We start from the raw sequence: 13150 nt of genomic DNA, 5'->3' as shown, positions 1-13150 counted from the left end.
TGTATTCGGTTTTTACTCTTTACCTACATGTTACGGTTCTCGTGCAGCCATCAATTTTCTCGTTCGCCTCTAAAAGTCTGAACTATTTCTATCGCTAGATAATCTCATTCACGGAAGGCTGAATTTTGATAGAGCGAACGCGTTTGATTCCCTATTACCGTTTGAAGTATAACTTAAAATGTACGCACATATATACCTGTTCGCGGGACACGAAATTTTCCGGCAACCGGAACTGTTGGTTTCCGTATATACATACGTGCATATGTAACCTAACCTAACGGAATACTATTATTTTAAGATTATACATTTTTTTTCGTTTGTTTCCATTCGTCAGTTCTATTCTGTTCCGAATCAGTACGCGATAACCTTAATAAACGATGGAGATACCTATCGGGGCGCTACTATAATATTGTATAGTTAAGACAAAACGCTGGGGGTCGCCAATTTTCTTTACCTCGATAAGGTTTTCTTCGACTTTTATCTCATTATTTTTAAATTTAAATTTTTTAAACACGTGTACATTAAATTGTGATTACTACCAAAAACTTCCACAATATACCGAAAGTGACCCTTGCGCTTATTACATCTATGAAAATATTATGTGCATTGTTATAACGTGTTTTGTTTTTTTGTTTGTTTTGCAAATCAGCAGCATGACCGCCATCACACCATGCTGGCCAACCCGTACGACCCGTCCAGGGACCTGAGCCCGAACCTGCCGACCACGTCGTGCCGCGGCCAGGATACGACCAACGTATTCGGCGTGGTCGGCGTGGTCGGCGGTGGCGTGCACGGCCAGTGTTGCGCGTTCAAGTCAGAGTTCGACGACGACTGCACCACTGCCGCCGACTGCTGCAGCAAGGTGTCCCCGCCGCCGCCTCCTCCGCCGCCTCCGATTTCCATCATGGGACGCGACGACTACCGCGGCGGCCCGCTGCAGGCGGTGCCGTGCAAGCAGGAACTCGACGCCGGCCACGGGTTGGGTTCGTCGCCAGCCGGACACCATCACAGCCACCAGCTGCTGCACCACCATCACCACCACCATCTCGGTGGTGGTTACGATTCGCCGCCGGAACCGTCGTCGTCGTCGCCTCCGCCGGCCGGCCACGCGACGTCTTACGGCGGCAGTGGCGCTTACGAGACGTCGCCGCCCGCCGCCGACATGATGGTCCGGCCCAAGCGGGAACAGGCCGAGGTGAACCTGTGCGACGGTTGCGGTCTGAAAATCCTAGACCGTTACTATCTGTTCGCGGTGGACAAGAGATGGCACGCCACGTGTCTGCAGTGTTCCCAGTGCGCCCGGACCCTGGCCACCGAAATCAAATGTTTCTACCGGGACGGTAACATTTACTGCAAGGCCGACTACCAAAGGTGAGCCCAAAGATTTTTTTTTTATGATATACACTCACGATATTTTGCGTATTGTAATGTGTTATGTATTTATATGTATTCGCCCCGCGTTATTGTAATACAGTGTGTGGACGGGGTTGGGAAACCATTATCATTATTAGTTACATATTTCAGGGAATTTTAAAATTGATAAACTACTCATATTGTGGCCTAAAAAATCGTTTTAGCTTTTTGGGTATAAATGTATATAATAAACATATAGGTAGTATATTTTGGGTATATAGGTGGGTATTAACAAATTATATTTTTGTAGTTTTTACGCATGCTTTTTAGCAATGTAACAAATTTATCGGTTTGATTTGATAAATGAAATGAAAGTGTATTAGAAACACTATATACTTTCAACAGCTTATATTTTAAATATTGGCTGAAATTTTCCACCCCGTGTGATGAGAATGACATTCATTTTCAGGGACGAGTAATATATCATTGTTGATATAGTTGTATATAGCTATCCGTTTAAAAGATAAATTTAACAACTGTATTTTGTTATTTTTTCTTGATAACTATTTTCGCAAATATCGTGACAATATTAACAATAGCAATAGAATAATATATGCGTATTTATTCAATGCACTATATAATATATGTATGTATTCATTTATGTACCTACTCAATACAGCCTATGTTCAGAACTTCTATTTTATCGGTATTTATTTTTGTTTTTAATCTTTTTATTTATGTGTCTCACAAATTCACGAATCAAAGATTTTCCTACTTTGATCGTATGCAGGTGCAGATTGTCACTGCAGTTTTTCGTCCTAAAACATCAAACACATATTATTCAATTAATGTCGATACTCAGACCTTTGAGTTTTCAGCTCTTCCAAAATGTCCAATAATAAACTCGACTTTTACAGAAATAACCTACATTTTCCCACATTCTAGTGGATGATATAATACTTGAACTGTACATTTATGTGTTTAATTTTTCGACTCTTATGCTCATATTACTATTATATGTCATCATAGTGGTATATTGCTCATAGCTTGGTAGCGATATTTCTTTTCTGGAATTGCTGCGGTTTTCTTGTCTGGAGTTTGACTAGTAATGAAAATGGTAATTTCGCGGTAAATATATATCGCGTTGCAATAAGATAATAATTTGTCGTTTATCTATATAAAATGATGGGTTAACCTGTGGACGACTGTAAGTCTCACTATATATCACCTATATATACGCATTATTACATACCCACGCGCGTGATGGTAATATACTTAAATAGTGGCCGGGTGGGTCGTGGGGGTGGCAATTATTCAACGTCTCCGCGGGCGCGTCCGCGATAATATAAATTAAATTAAATCGCGGACGAAAACTTCTGGAAGCAATTAAAAAATATAAAGTCCTGCGACCGCCGCACTGGCACCCGACCAACAGACAACACAACCGCACCGTATATTATACAATATATTTATCTCGTCCTGTGCGTCCCGCCGAGTTATTTCGTACACATCACATATATACGTATATATATTATTATTATTATTATTATTATTATTATTATTATAATATTACGCACGTGCCCTCGTCGTCGTGACCGCTCGATCTCGCTGACGTATATCTTCTTGTCGGGTCTCTTCTCTCTTGGCGGTGCACGCGTGGCCACCAATGTACACACACGCGCCACGCATTCTTCGCGCTTTTAATTAGACCTGCGGGAATAGGAGCAGAACGCTCGCGCGCGCGCACACACACACACACACACACACACACACACACACACACACACACACACACACACACACACACATTTTAATGAATTATAATAACAGTGTATACTACTCGAAGCCATAATATTACGTGGTAGTAAATCGTTAAATATTTTTAGACGAAAACCGTTCTTTTGCGGTCGTTTACGTCTCTAAATTATGTTTAATACCCGTAACTTGGTGATGGTCGTCGTCGTAATGCCGAGCATATAATTTGCTTGCATCCTGATGCATGTGTTTTGGTACTGCTATACATGTCTATATAGGTACCTATATAATAGTAGATTCGCCGCAGAGTCTGCTGTTGTATTATTATTATATAGTATGCACTCGCAAAAAACAATAATTATTATTATAATCGTTGTATCATATCATCGACGGAGGCGCAGTGTCGAAAAAAAAAATTAATAATAATAATAATAATAACCGTCCGGGGCGATTTATCAAACAGCGGGAAACGCTCGGCACCTGCGCATGACGGGACAACTGCAGCTCACACACACACACACACACACAAATACCTATATATTTAATTTACATTTATATTGCTATTCGTTCGGGATGCGCCGTGCAATTAAAATATATTACCGACGGCCCGAAACTACATAGGTACACTCGCTGACCCGGTCTCGGAGTTTTCGGCCCGTTTTTCGCTGCGATAGCGATCGCTCAAGTTTTGCGAGCACATGATATATTATATTATTTTTACGAAGCATTTTATACGATATTTAACGCGTGTGTGTTTGTGAGCAGTCTGATTATTATTTAAACATCATTCGACAGTTATTTATAAGTTATAACGTATATATTGTATAGAAAACTATAACCTGCTCTTTGCACCCGGTGTATACCTACTCGCGTATTGTACACGATATACCTTAAATAATATCATCGTATATGCTGGCTAAACATGATATAACCATAAATAATTAGGGTTCAAATTTTGTTGAATTTGCATGTTTTTTTTTGCCCTGTAATATTTAGGAATCGTCAGGTAACAGTTTTCCATACATTGATTTTATTACTTTACGAATGAAGTGGTATCAATTTATATTGTTTGTGCGCTGCTGATTTATTGAGTTTTTTAGAAAACACATTTCCTGCAAGTTTCGTCATTTTTTAATTCCCATGTACCTATATTAGACAATTTCAACTTAAATATTTGTTGACACTCGGATTAAAAACTTCGAAAATATAATACTAAGACGATTATTTGAGATTTTAATCTTGTGGCCGGTATTATGTCTAACAATATTTAAACTACGTTTCCAGCTCGTATTTATTTTAGTTATCTACGTAATATGATGTGTAAATTGTGTACATCTATTGTGAATTTATTATAGATGCAATGAAGATAGTACCTGCGTATATAAAATCTTATTATTATGTTATGCAATTTAAAATGTGCCTAGATGCCTGCCTACTTAATAATATTCATATGAATTCTGCATAATTTAAAATGTATAAACCACGATTCAAATTTATGAATGGGTAATAAAAATATATATAAAAAATAATAATAATATAATATGCACACATTTTTGTTTTTTTTTCTAAACGCATAACTGCATATGCATGTCTTATACGTTTTTAGAGCATAAGGTCTGAGCTCTGAATCCAACATAATTATAATTATTATTCGCACGATGTCCGTCCCGGCAGCGAAGACTACCGGTGACGGCGGCGGCGGCGGCGGACGGCCGAGTGATGTGTGAAATTGAAAGGTGCGCACAACTCGTTTTACTACAAGCACACACACACACACACACACACACACACACACACTATATTATATTTTATACACATGTATCTCTGTGTATCTTATATACGTGTTACCTCCATACGGCGGCGCCGGGCTGTGCGCCGGTGTGCGAGCGACCGTGTGAGCGTGTGTGCGCGGGTCGGCCAGCGTGTATAGAATTAAACACAATATTATATAGTTATGGGTATATATCGGTGTATATAATAATAATAATAATAATAATAATAATAATATGAGTAGGTATATATTAAATTATTATTATCTAGGCGCGTCGTCGTATATATGTATGTATGTAGGATTTGTGCCGGCGAACAACGCGCGGCGGCCTCGTGTCGATTCGGATGTCTTAATTATCACTTTGGTATTATTGCGTCAACTCGCGCGTCAAAGAATAAGGATAAAAGTCGGTTTTCATTCTTTCGTTTCCTTCTCTCTTTCGTCTGTGTACGTATTACTATATACACCTCCCCGCGCAAAAGGTCACCGGCTGGGCTGGGGGCCATTGTGTGCCTCCGCCGCCGCAGTCACACGATGGGAACGACGTGCGACGTGTAGGTATACCTACATGGACCGAACGGTAACCCACCTACCTATCTATATAGGTACCTTCATAAAATAATATACGACGCAACGAAATCGTTACGAGACACACCGCACTGATGCACCATCACGTATGGTAAAAAAAAAAATAAATAAATAAATAAAAGATAGAGAAAAAAAAGGAGAATAACCCGACAGAGCGAAAATCGCCCAATCATCGTACCCCGCCCCCGACCGGCGGCCCGGACCGGCTCTCTCTCCGCAACTCTTCGATCTCTTCTCGTTAGTTTCATCTCCGTCGGCTATTACACATAACAATATTATATTATTATATTATTATATAGGTACCTATATACATATAATATACGAATCAGTCGTATATACAATACGGCCGCAGTGCCGTTCGCGCTCTCTTATCGGCGGTCGTATCGGATCATCGCGCACACTGTGCATTGACGTGACACAGACGACCCGCTGGCTGCTGCTGCTGCTGCTGCTATACCCACAAATATTATATTATACATATTATTTTGAACTCCACTGTGCACCGTGTAATTTTGCTTCGTGAATTCGCCTCGTCGACGGCTCCGGCCCCCCTCCCCCGCAGACAGCAGGTTCGCCCGAGTTTACATAATATGTACGCTGCAGTGCGCACATAATATAATAACGCCGAAACCACCCTATTTATGTATAACATACGTTTACGGCGACCACGCATCATCCCTGCAGCACTGTGTATACATGCCTTACGCGTTTTATATTATATTATATAATGATCGAATTGGAAAAAATAAAATAAGGAAGGGGTTGACACTTTGTAGACTTAAATAGCGTCCATTGAAAAGATTAAACTTAACCCAAGTAGTTTTTTTATTTATTTATTTATTTATTTTTTTTTTTGGGGGGGGACACCTTATTACACTCGGGAAAACAATCAATCCTCAAATAAACGATATTACCAATATGCGAGTGTAACCAGGTATTTGACTGCTTATATAATATGAGAGATCATATAGCTGGTATTATGGATTATTATTGTTTTTTGTTAACTGTTGTTATACCACTATTATTTTAGGTACCTACTTAATAAAATATAAATGCAGGGCTAACATTAATGTTATCTGTTAATAACACGTCCGGACGTATAATATAGCAAGTACCTATAGTTATGTTGGGACGTTAAGGGTGCTAAATATACGTGTCGGGGCCCAGGCTTAAAACTCCAAACTCAACAAGTCTTCAAACGTCGTTACGTATCAAATAAAACCTCGTACGCTGGTATAACAGTCGGCCAGCCGACATCTAATTCTTCTCACAATTCAATATCAAGAATTTTGAACGAGTTCAAAATATTATTAAACCCTCTAATCTCTCTATACTTACCGTATTTTTAAACAAACTCAAAACAAACTTCCCATATTAGTCATTCATTTCATATCAAATTTCTTATCCACAAACCTCATTAAAATTATCACTATCTATAATTCGTATCTAATAACCGTAATCTTAAATTGCTTTGTAAACATTATGTATAATATCATATCTTTAAATACATAAATGCCATATGCTATATAATTATGTTGTTAAGCTTGTATAAGTGCATTCGTTTGCTGAAACATTTTAATTAAAAAATAAAAATAAAAAGTAGACAACAATTCAATTCGAATACATATTAAAAAATAGTGGTTTTAGTCTTGAAATATTATTTGTTAAAACCATGAAACGCATCTAGTTAATTATTTTATTATATTATACTATACATTTACTTACACAACATAATATAATGTACACATTTTTTCTCATTCGACAATTTAGACAGTTTAGTTTTGTTCCCTCCGAGTTCCACCTATTATCGGCTATTGATCTATAGTAGGTTTATGCGTAAAACCGTCTATGATGGAATCGCAGATGTATAAGATGAAAAACACGAAATTTCAAACTACGTGTTGGGTCTGTTCTCGACCGCTGCAGGTCGTGCGCGTCCGTTGTCAACCGTGCTCCGCTTAATAAATAACGTGTTAATGCCGTCATACGACGATATACCCATTACATTTTTTGTCGTCTCCTGCTTTTTATGCCGAGCCGTAAACTGCGTAAAGTCTTACTGTCCAGCGCCACAGGAGTCCCCGTGTGGTGCGTGCGTGTAGGCTATATACATAGGTACTTTATACGTGACGTTATGCCGATGATCGTCGCCGCGAGCTTGAAGATTATATAATATGGTTAGAATGTAGACACTATTGGTAGGTAGATGTTAAAAAAGCTGTCCATGACATCAGAACTAAAAGTTTATTAAAATACCTCTTGAATACTGTTAGTATTCTACACCACCATACATGTTATTATGTCTTGTATTTTGTATCTGTAGTACCTATTGAAGATAGATCTATCATCGGATATCCTGCGAATATGCAGCATTGCCCCTACAACCCAGGACGTCTAATAAAAATAGCTGTTACACCAGGTAGACTATATTTGATAAACTTGAATATATAACCACAAGTAACTACTCGTCACTTGTCACCACCAATTTATATCGTCTATGCGGAATTTGTCGTTATACAATTATATAGGCTCGAGGTTCCTGATGATTATCATTAAATTTATTACAGATTAACCTGCACCATTGCCCATTGCTTAAAACATTCGATTCGCCGTTAACGAGAGTGAGAGAAATAACACAATTTTCAACAATTTTTTTTTTAGTAAGGTTTCCATAAATTTCATAAATAATGTTTATTTATATTTTATTTTGATAGAAAAATTGTATTACCATTTTTATTTAATTTTATTCAAAATAATTGAAAGTCAAATCAAAAGATTTAGAAAAAAATATTTTTAAAATATATATATATATATCCGGATAAGGAGAGTAACACTTTTAGAACAATTAAATGGTTGTTAATATATTTTATTCGTCGACTTAAAAATCTACATTTTTACAGAAAATGATGATGTTTAATGTTGTGTTTTGTTGTTCAAGCATTTCCATCAAAAAAACCGTATAAAACCAGAGAGTGACATCATTATTTTCCTTATGGGGTGACCACCTAGTATACTTTTCCCAACTCTGTTTCGACCGCTTTCGAAGGAGGTGGATGCCACATGCTGCCCAACCCCTCTCGGTTCATGATGAAGCGTAAATTGTTAAGTCCATTATTCCAGCCTGGGGATGAAAAAATGTCAAACCGTTTAAGTGGACGTTCTCGCGATTGAGAACACACACGCACAATATTCATCACGATATACCTACTTATTACTCGTGTTACCTGAGTTGTGTGTTTAATATATATGAAATATAATGTATAGGTATATGATAAATGGTGTTCGCGTCACGGGCAACAACAGAAAACGTATGTATATATAGGTACACATGCGAGTTCTCACGTGGAACGAACGGCCTTTTGGTATATATTATTCGCTGTTATCCCAATAATAATAATAACGATGATAATTTAATAAAAACATAACAGCCAAACGATATAGAGGGCACGCATTATTGCGCATTGTGCCATTGTGTCCACTATGACTTGGCACAACCCGCGACCCTCTCTCTGTATAATAATATTATTCGTATAGGTACCTAGGTACATAATATATCCTTTCGCCATCCGACAGTCGGGTGACCGTGATCAAAGCTGATCACGCACACATTCACGCGATGACATGACGATCGCTGTTGGCCAGCGGTCGCGCACCAAACGCGGTCATTACCTATTATCATTATTATTGTATCATAACGTTTTTATTATCATCGGCAGTCGTTTATATCGTTTGTTTTTTCGTACAATAAGATTAAAATATATACATATAATCGGGCCATACATCGAAACGTCCATCTGTCATATTTTCGATGACTGTGGGGTTTGGAGTTTGGACGAAAACATGAACCGAAACGACTTCGAGTTTGAGATTCGTGTAATACGTATTCTGGCAGTGAGATAGTCGTGTAGAAAAAAAAACAAGAAAAGCGGCTTCTTAAAAAAAAATCTTAAAAGACCCGTAAAAAAACTGGAGCAGATAAAAAACGATCGAGAAGTCCTTTGAATACGACGTCATGTGCGGCGACAAACACGTGGGTCTTATATTATGTATAATGTGTGTGTACAACACATGTAAACGGCGGCGCGTCCAGAATATTATTTTTTATATAGCGCAGCAGTGCACCCGCGTGATTTATGGCGCTTATGATATTATATATATATAAATATACATGACGAGAAACGCGCGAAAACGGTTCGCGTACATAATATCTGACATAACCCTCGCCTCTCACTACCACACCCCCTTCCATCACCCCCGGTACTGTATATAATATAATACGTGTGCGAGACGCCACGATATTAGCTATATATATATACATATACATGATTTACGATTTACATGCGATCAACGGGAAGCGTACGACGCAATAATAATAATAATACAACGTCGAAAAGAGTCTGGAAGGAGTTTCGGCGGCGAATTGTGTGGTCGATCCATGTGTATATAATATATATACATTATAGGAGTATAGAGTATAAGTCGTGTATATAATATAATAATAATACTAATAATAATAATATCGTGTGTAGTAGCAGTACTATAATATAATGTAATATGGTTTTGCTTGTCGCGCGATGCCACCACATGTGCCTCATCATCACTGCTGCCGCTTGCACGTGATCGCAGTTAAAACTATCCGAGAAAAGAAGATCGCGATTGTGGTACGGGGGAGGGGGTTGTTACTGTCGCAATGATCTTTGCGAAAAAATAAATAAACAAATTTAATGTGTGCTGCACTATACACTTGAGCGTAAGTATTTATATTCGAACGACAAAATAATAATAATATTAATAATAATAATGAAGGACGATACGTCCTGCATAAATATGCATACGACGACGCCCTCTCATAATGTTTATAGCCGCGAGTTTCGGAATTCTGAATCCCGGATGACTATGTTACACATGTACAATTTAAATATCACACTAGACTTGCCTATCGGCCGTAATCGGACACTAGGTACGCACAATACATAGCAATGTCGTATTACGCCGCTTTATATATATCCCATATTATTACACGCGCGATGGGTGAAAGGACCCCCGCCGCCGTCGGACGTGAGCTCGCCCGACAGGTACAATAGTTTTTTTTTTTATCGTACCTATTATGCTTGACAATTTTTTTGGACTAAATCTCAAACGCCGCTCACAGGCCGAGAAAGATTTAATTTATAGTCGTACGCGTTATATTATTCTAATATTATATGTATGGTACGTATAGAGACGCGTGTATGACAGCGGAGAGAAGTTTGTAAAAAAAAAAAAGAATAAAAAATGAAATAATACGACAGCGGACCGCGTCCGACACGATGACACCCCGTCGGGCGCGCGACTAAACCGTCAAAGTGCGCCTCTATATATTATTTTTTACACTATTATTATACGATCTTTTTATTATTATTCTCCGTATTCTCGGAGACGATACGATCTCGGACGCGTGCCGGTATATCCATTTGCTCCTCTTCGTCTATATAATAATAATAATAATAATAATGATATAATATATAATATAGCTGCTCCCGCGGCGCAACCGTATCTCCTGCTAGACCTACTTGTATACTTACTTCTGCATCTTCTATATACATGTCCTATTGCAGTAGCTACAGCAGCAGTGTCGTCCTCGTCCATACTTCTTATATCAAGTTCATCAGAGTTTAGGTTAGCAGAGAGTTAGTCAAGAGCTCTATGTGACTATATACACTTTTATATTTAGCAAAATCATACATATATATATATAATATACAGTCTGTTGAAGAACTGATGCAGATAATGCGACGATATTTTGGATTTCAGTACGAGTTTTCATAATATATAGTGTGTGCGTACAAAGGGGAGGTACTTATGCTAGGGAACGTATATAATATAACTGCTGTCTAATATTATTATAATTCGATTGCAATTTATTTCGCACAGAGTGCTTTGCCATGGTAAAAAAAAATTGATTTAATACCTATTTCTCCCTGCGAGTCTTATTCGATACTGCAATATCAACTGGTCATCATATTACTCCGACCGAAACAGAGTAGGTACCACAAAAACCTTTTAACCTCCACACATACCTCCGTTACGGTACTCGCACATTTTTTTTTGCCTTCCAAAATATTGCTTTATACACGCGAGTGTTTATCTATTTTTATATTACGTCTGTCTCTCGCTCTTAATAACAGTGGTGTGTGTGTGTGTGTGTGTGTGTGTGTGATATGCTCACGCATGTACGTGTGAATCTCTCATTGATGTTATCTGTTACGACGGATAGTTGTTATGTAAAGATAATGCGGCACACCCGAGCCACCGGGACGGAAGAGTGAGAACCGCGCGCTGCAGAAGTAACAAGACTTGCACACGCACACACCCACCCACATACACACACACACTGTACATCTCGTATGTCGCTCGTGGTTTTAAAACGATTTTTCGAAAAGTGTAGACGATATTATTATTATTATTATTGTTATTATACATGTATGCGCGAGCGATCCGCCTAATTAACACCGTAATAATAACACATACGGAACAATGCGTTTCTGTTTTGCTAGGTTTTTTTTTTTTATTTAAAAAAACATTTCATCGTCGTCATTTATTATACAGCCTATACACCTACCTGTTTTTTAGTGTTTGTCCGTCGTGTACGGGGAATGGGCTACATGCATGATGCATATTATGTTATTATAGCCGTTGATTTTTCGGACTTCACGTGTCCCGGAACCTCGCAACAGGAGACATAGTTCGCCCGGCAATCTTGAGAAAAGTATATACCTACAATGTGTGTTTTTATATTTTAGTACCTTCCACACATCGCGTGTCGTGTCCCCAAAAACGGATTTCCTGCTGCCGCCCGGCCTCGTCAAGTATATATTATTTGAACGTGGAAATAACCTGTAAAAATGTTTTCGGTTATTATAAAAAAAAAAAAAAAATGATAGTAAAAACAACGACAGCGACCATAATAATAGTTATTTATGTGCTATCTGGAGCAGCTGCGTAGTGCCCGTGCAAACGACGAGATCGCATATCGGACCTATCTCCTTAGTCCTTATTATCCTATTATGTAATATATAATACCTATGCATATATACATGCCGGGCAGACTATACCATCCCAGCTATGTAGAACGCGTTTGTCAATCGTTTTGGCGAGGCGCTTTAAATTTCTAAACCAGATTTTTCGTTTGACGACGCAAATCGATGAAAATTTAAAAATTGTCGTCTGCGGCGTAGTAATGGTACGGAACCGCATCTATTTATAATACAATGTGCACGGTGTACACTCCTTTAATATCATTCACATTACACACATTTCGAGCTGCTGCTGATACTGTATTGTGTGTCGTTACCTGTATATAATATCATAGTAGTTCACGGTCCCGCCATGAGCCAACCCGACCCGAACCGTTCCGCGGTAAACGCGACACCACGACACAGACCGTCGGTTCGGTTTCGGTTTTGTATATTTTATTATAATATATAATTTTATGTTCAAATAATGCTCCGATGCGCGTTTCTCGGCGTCTCGCGTGCTATATCATACACCAATGATTATGTTATTTACGCATGGTCGTCGAGGTGCAAGAACAGTCGCGGCGGTGACACGCCGAGGCCGCGCTCGTGCCCAACGTTTAGGTTAGGTTCGGTACATAGTTTTCATTCCAGTTACGTAAGTTAATATATAATATTTACATACCTA

At 38.5% G+C, this 13150-nt stretch overlaps 1 protein-coding gene across 1 annotated transcript in view; it reads left to right on the top strand.

Annotated features, from left to right (window-relative positions):
• The first annotated feature begins 653 nt into the window (after nt 1-653).
• Nucleotides 654-13150, top strand: part of LOC111032169 (protein apterous-like) — a 44139-nt gene continuing 31642 nt past the window's right edge. Inside the window, 2 exon segments of the mRNA XM_022312400.1 lie at nt 654-675; nt 678-1371. Coding sequence (XP_022168092.1) covers nt 654-675; nt 678-1371 — 716 coding nt within the window.

Source organism: Myzus persicae, unplaced genomic scaffold (genome assembly GCF_001856785.1).
Source record: "Myzus persicae strain clone G006 unplaced genomic scaffold, MPER_G0061.0, whole genome shotgun sequence".
Lineage (NCBI taxonomy): Eukaryota > Metazoa > Arthropoda > Insecta > Hemiptera > Aphididae > Myzus > Myzus persicae.
This window is presented reverse-complemented; position numbering and strand designations above follow the sequence as displayed.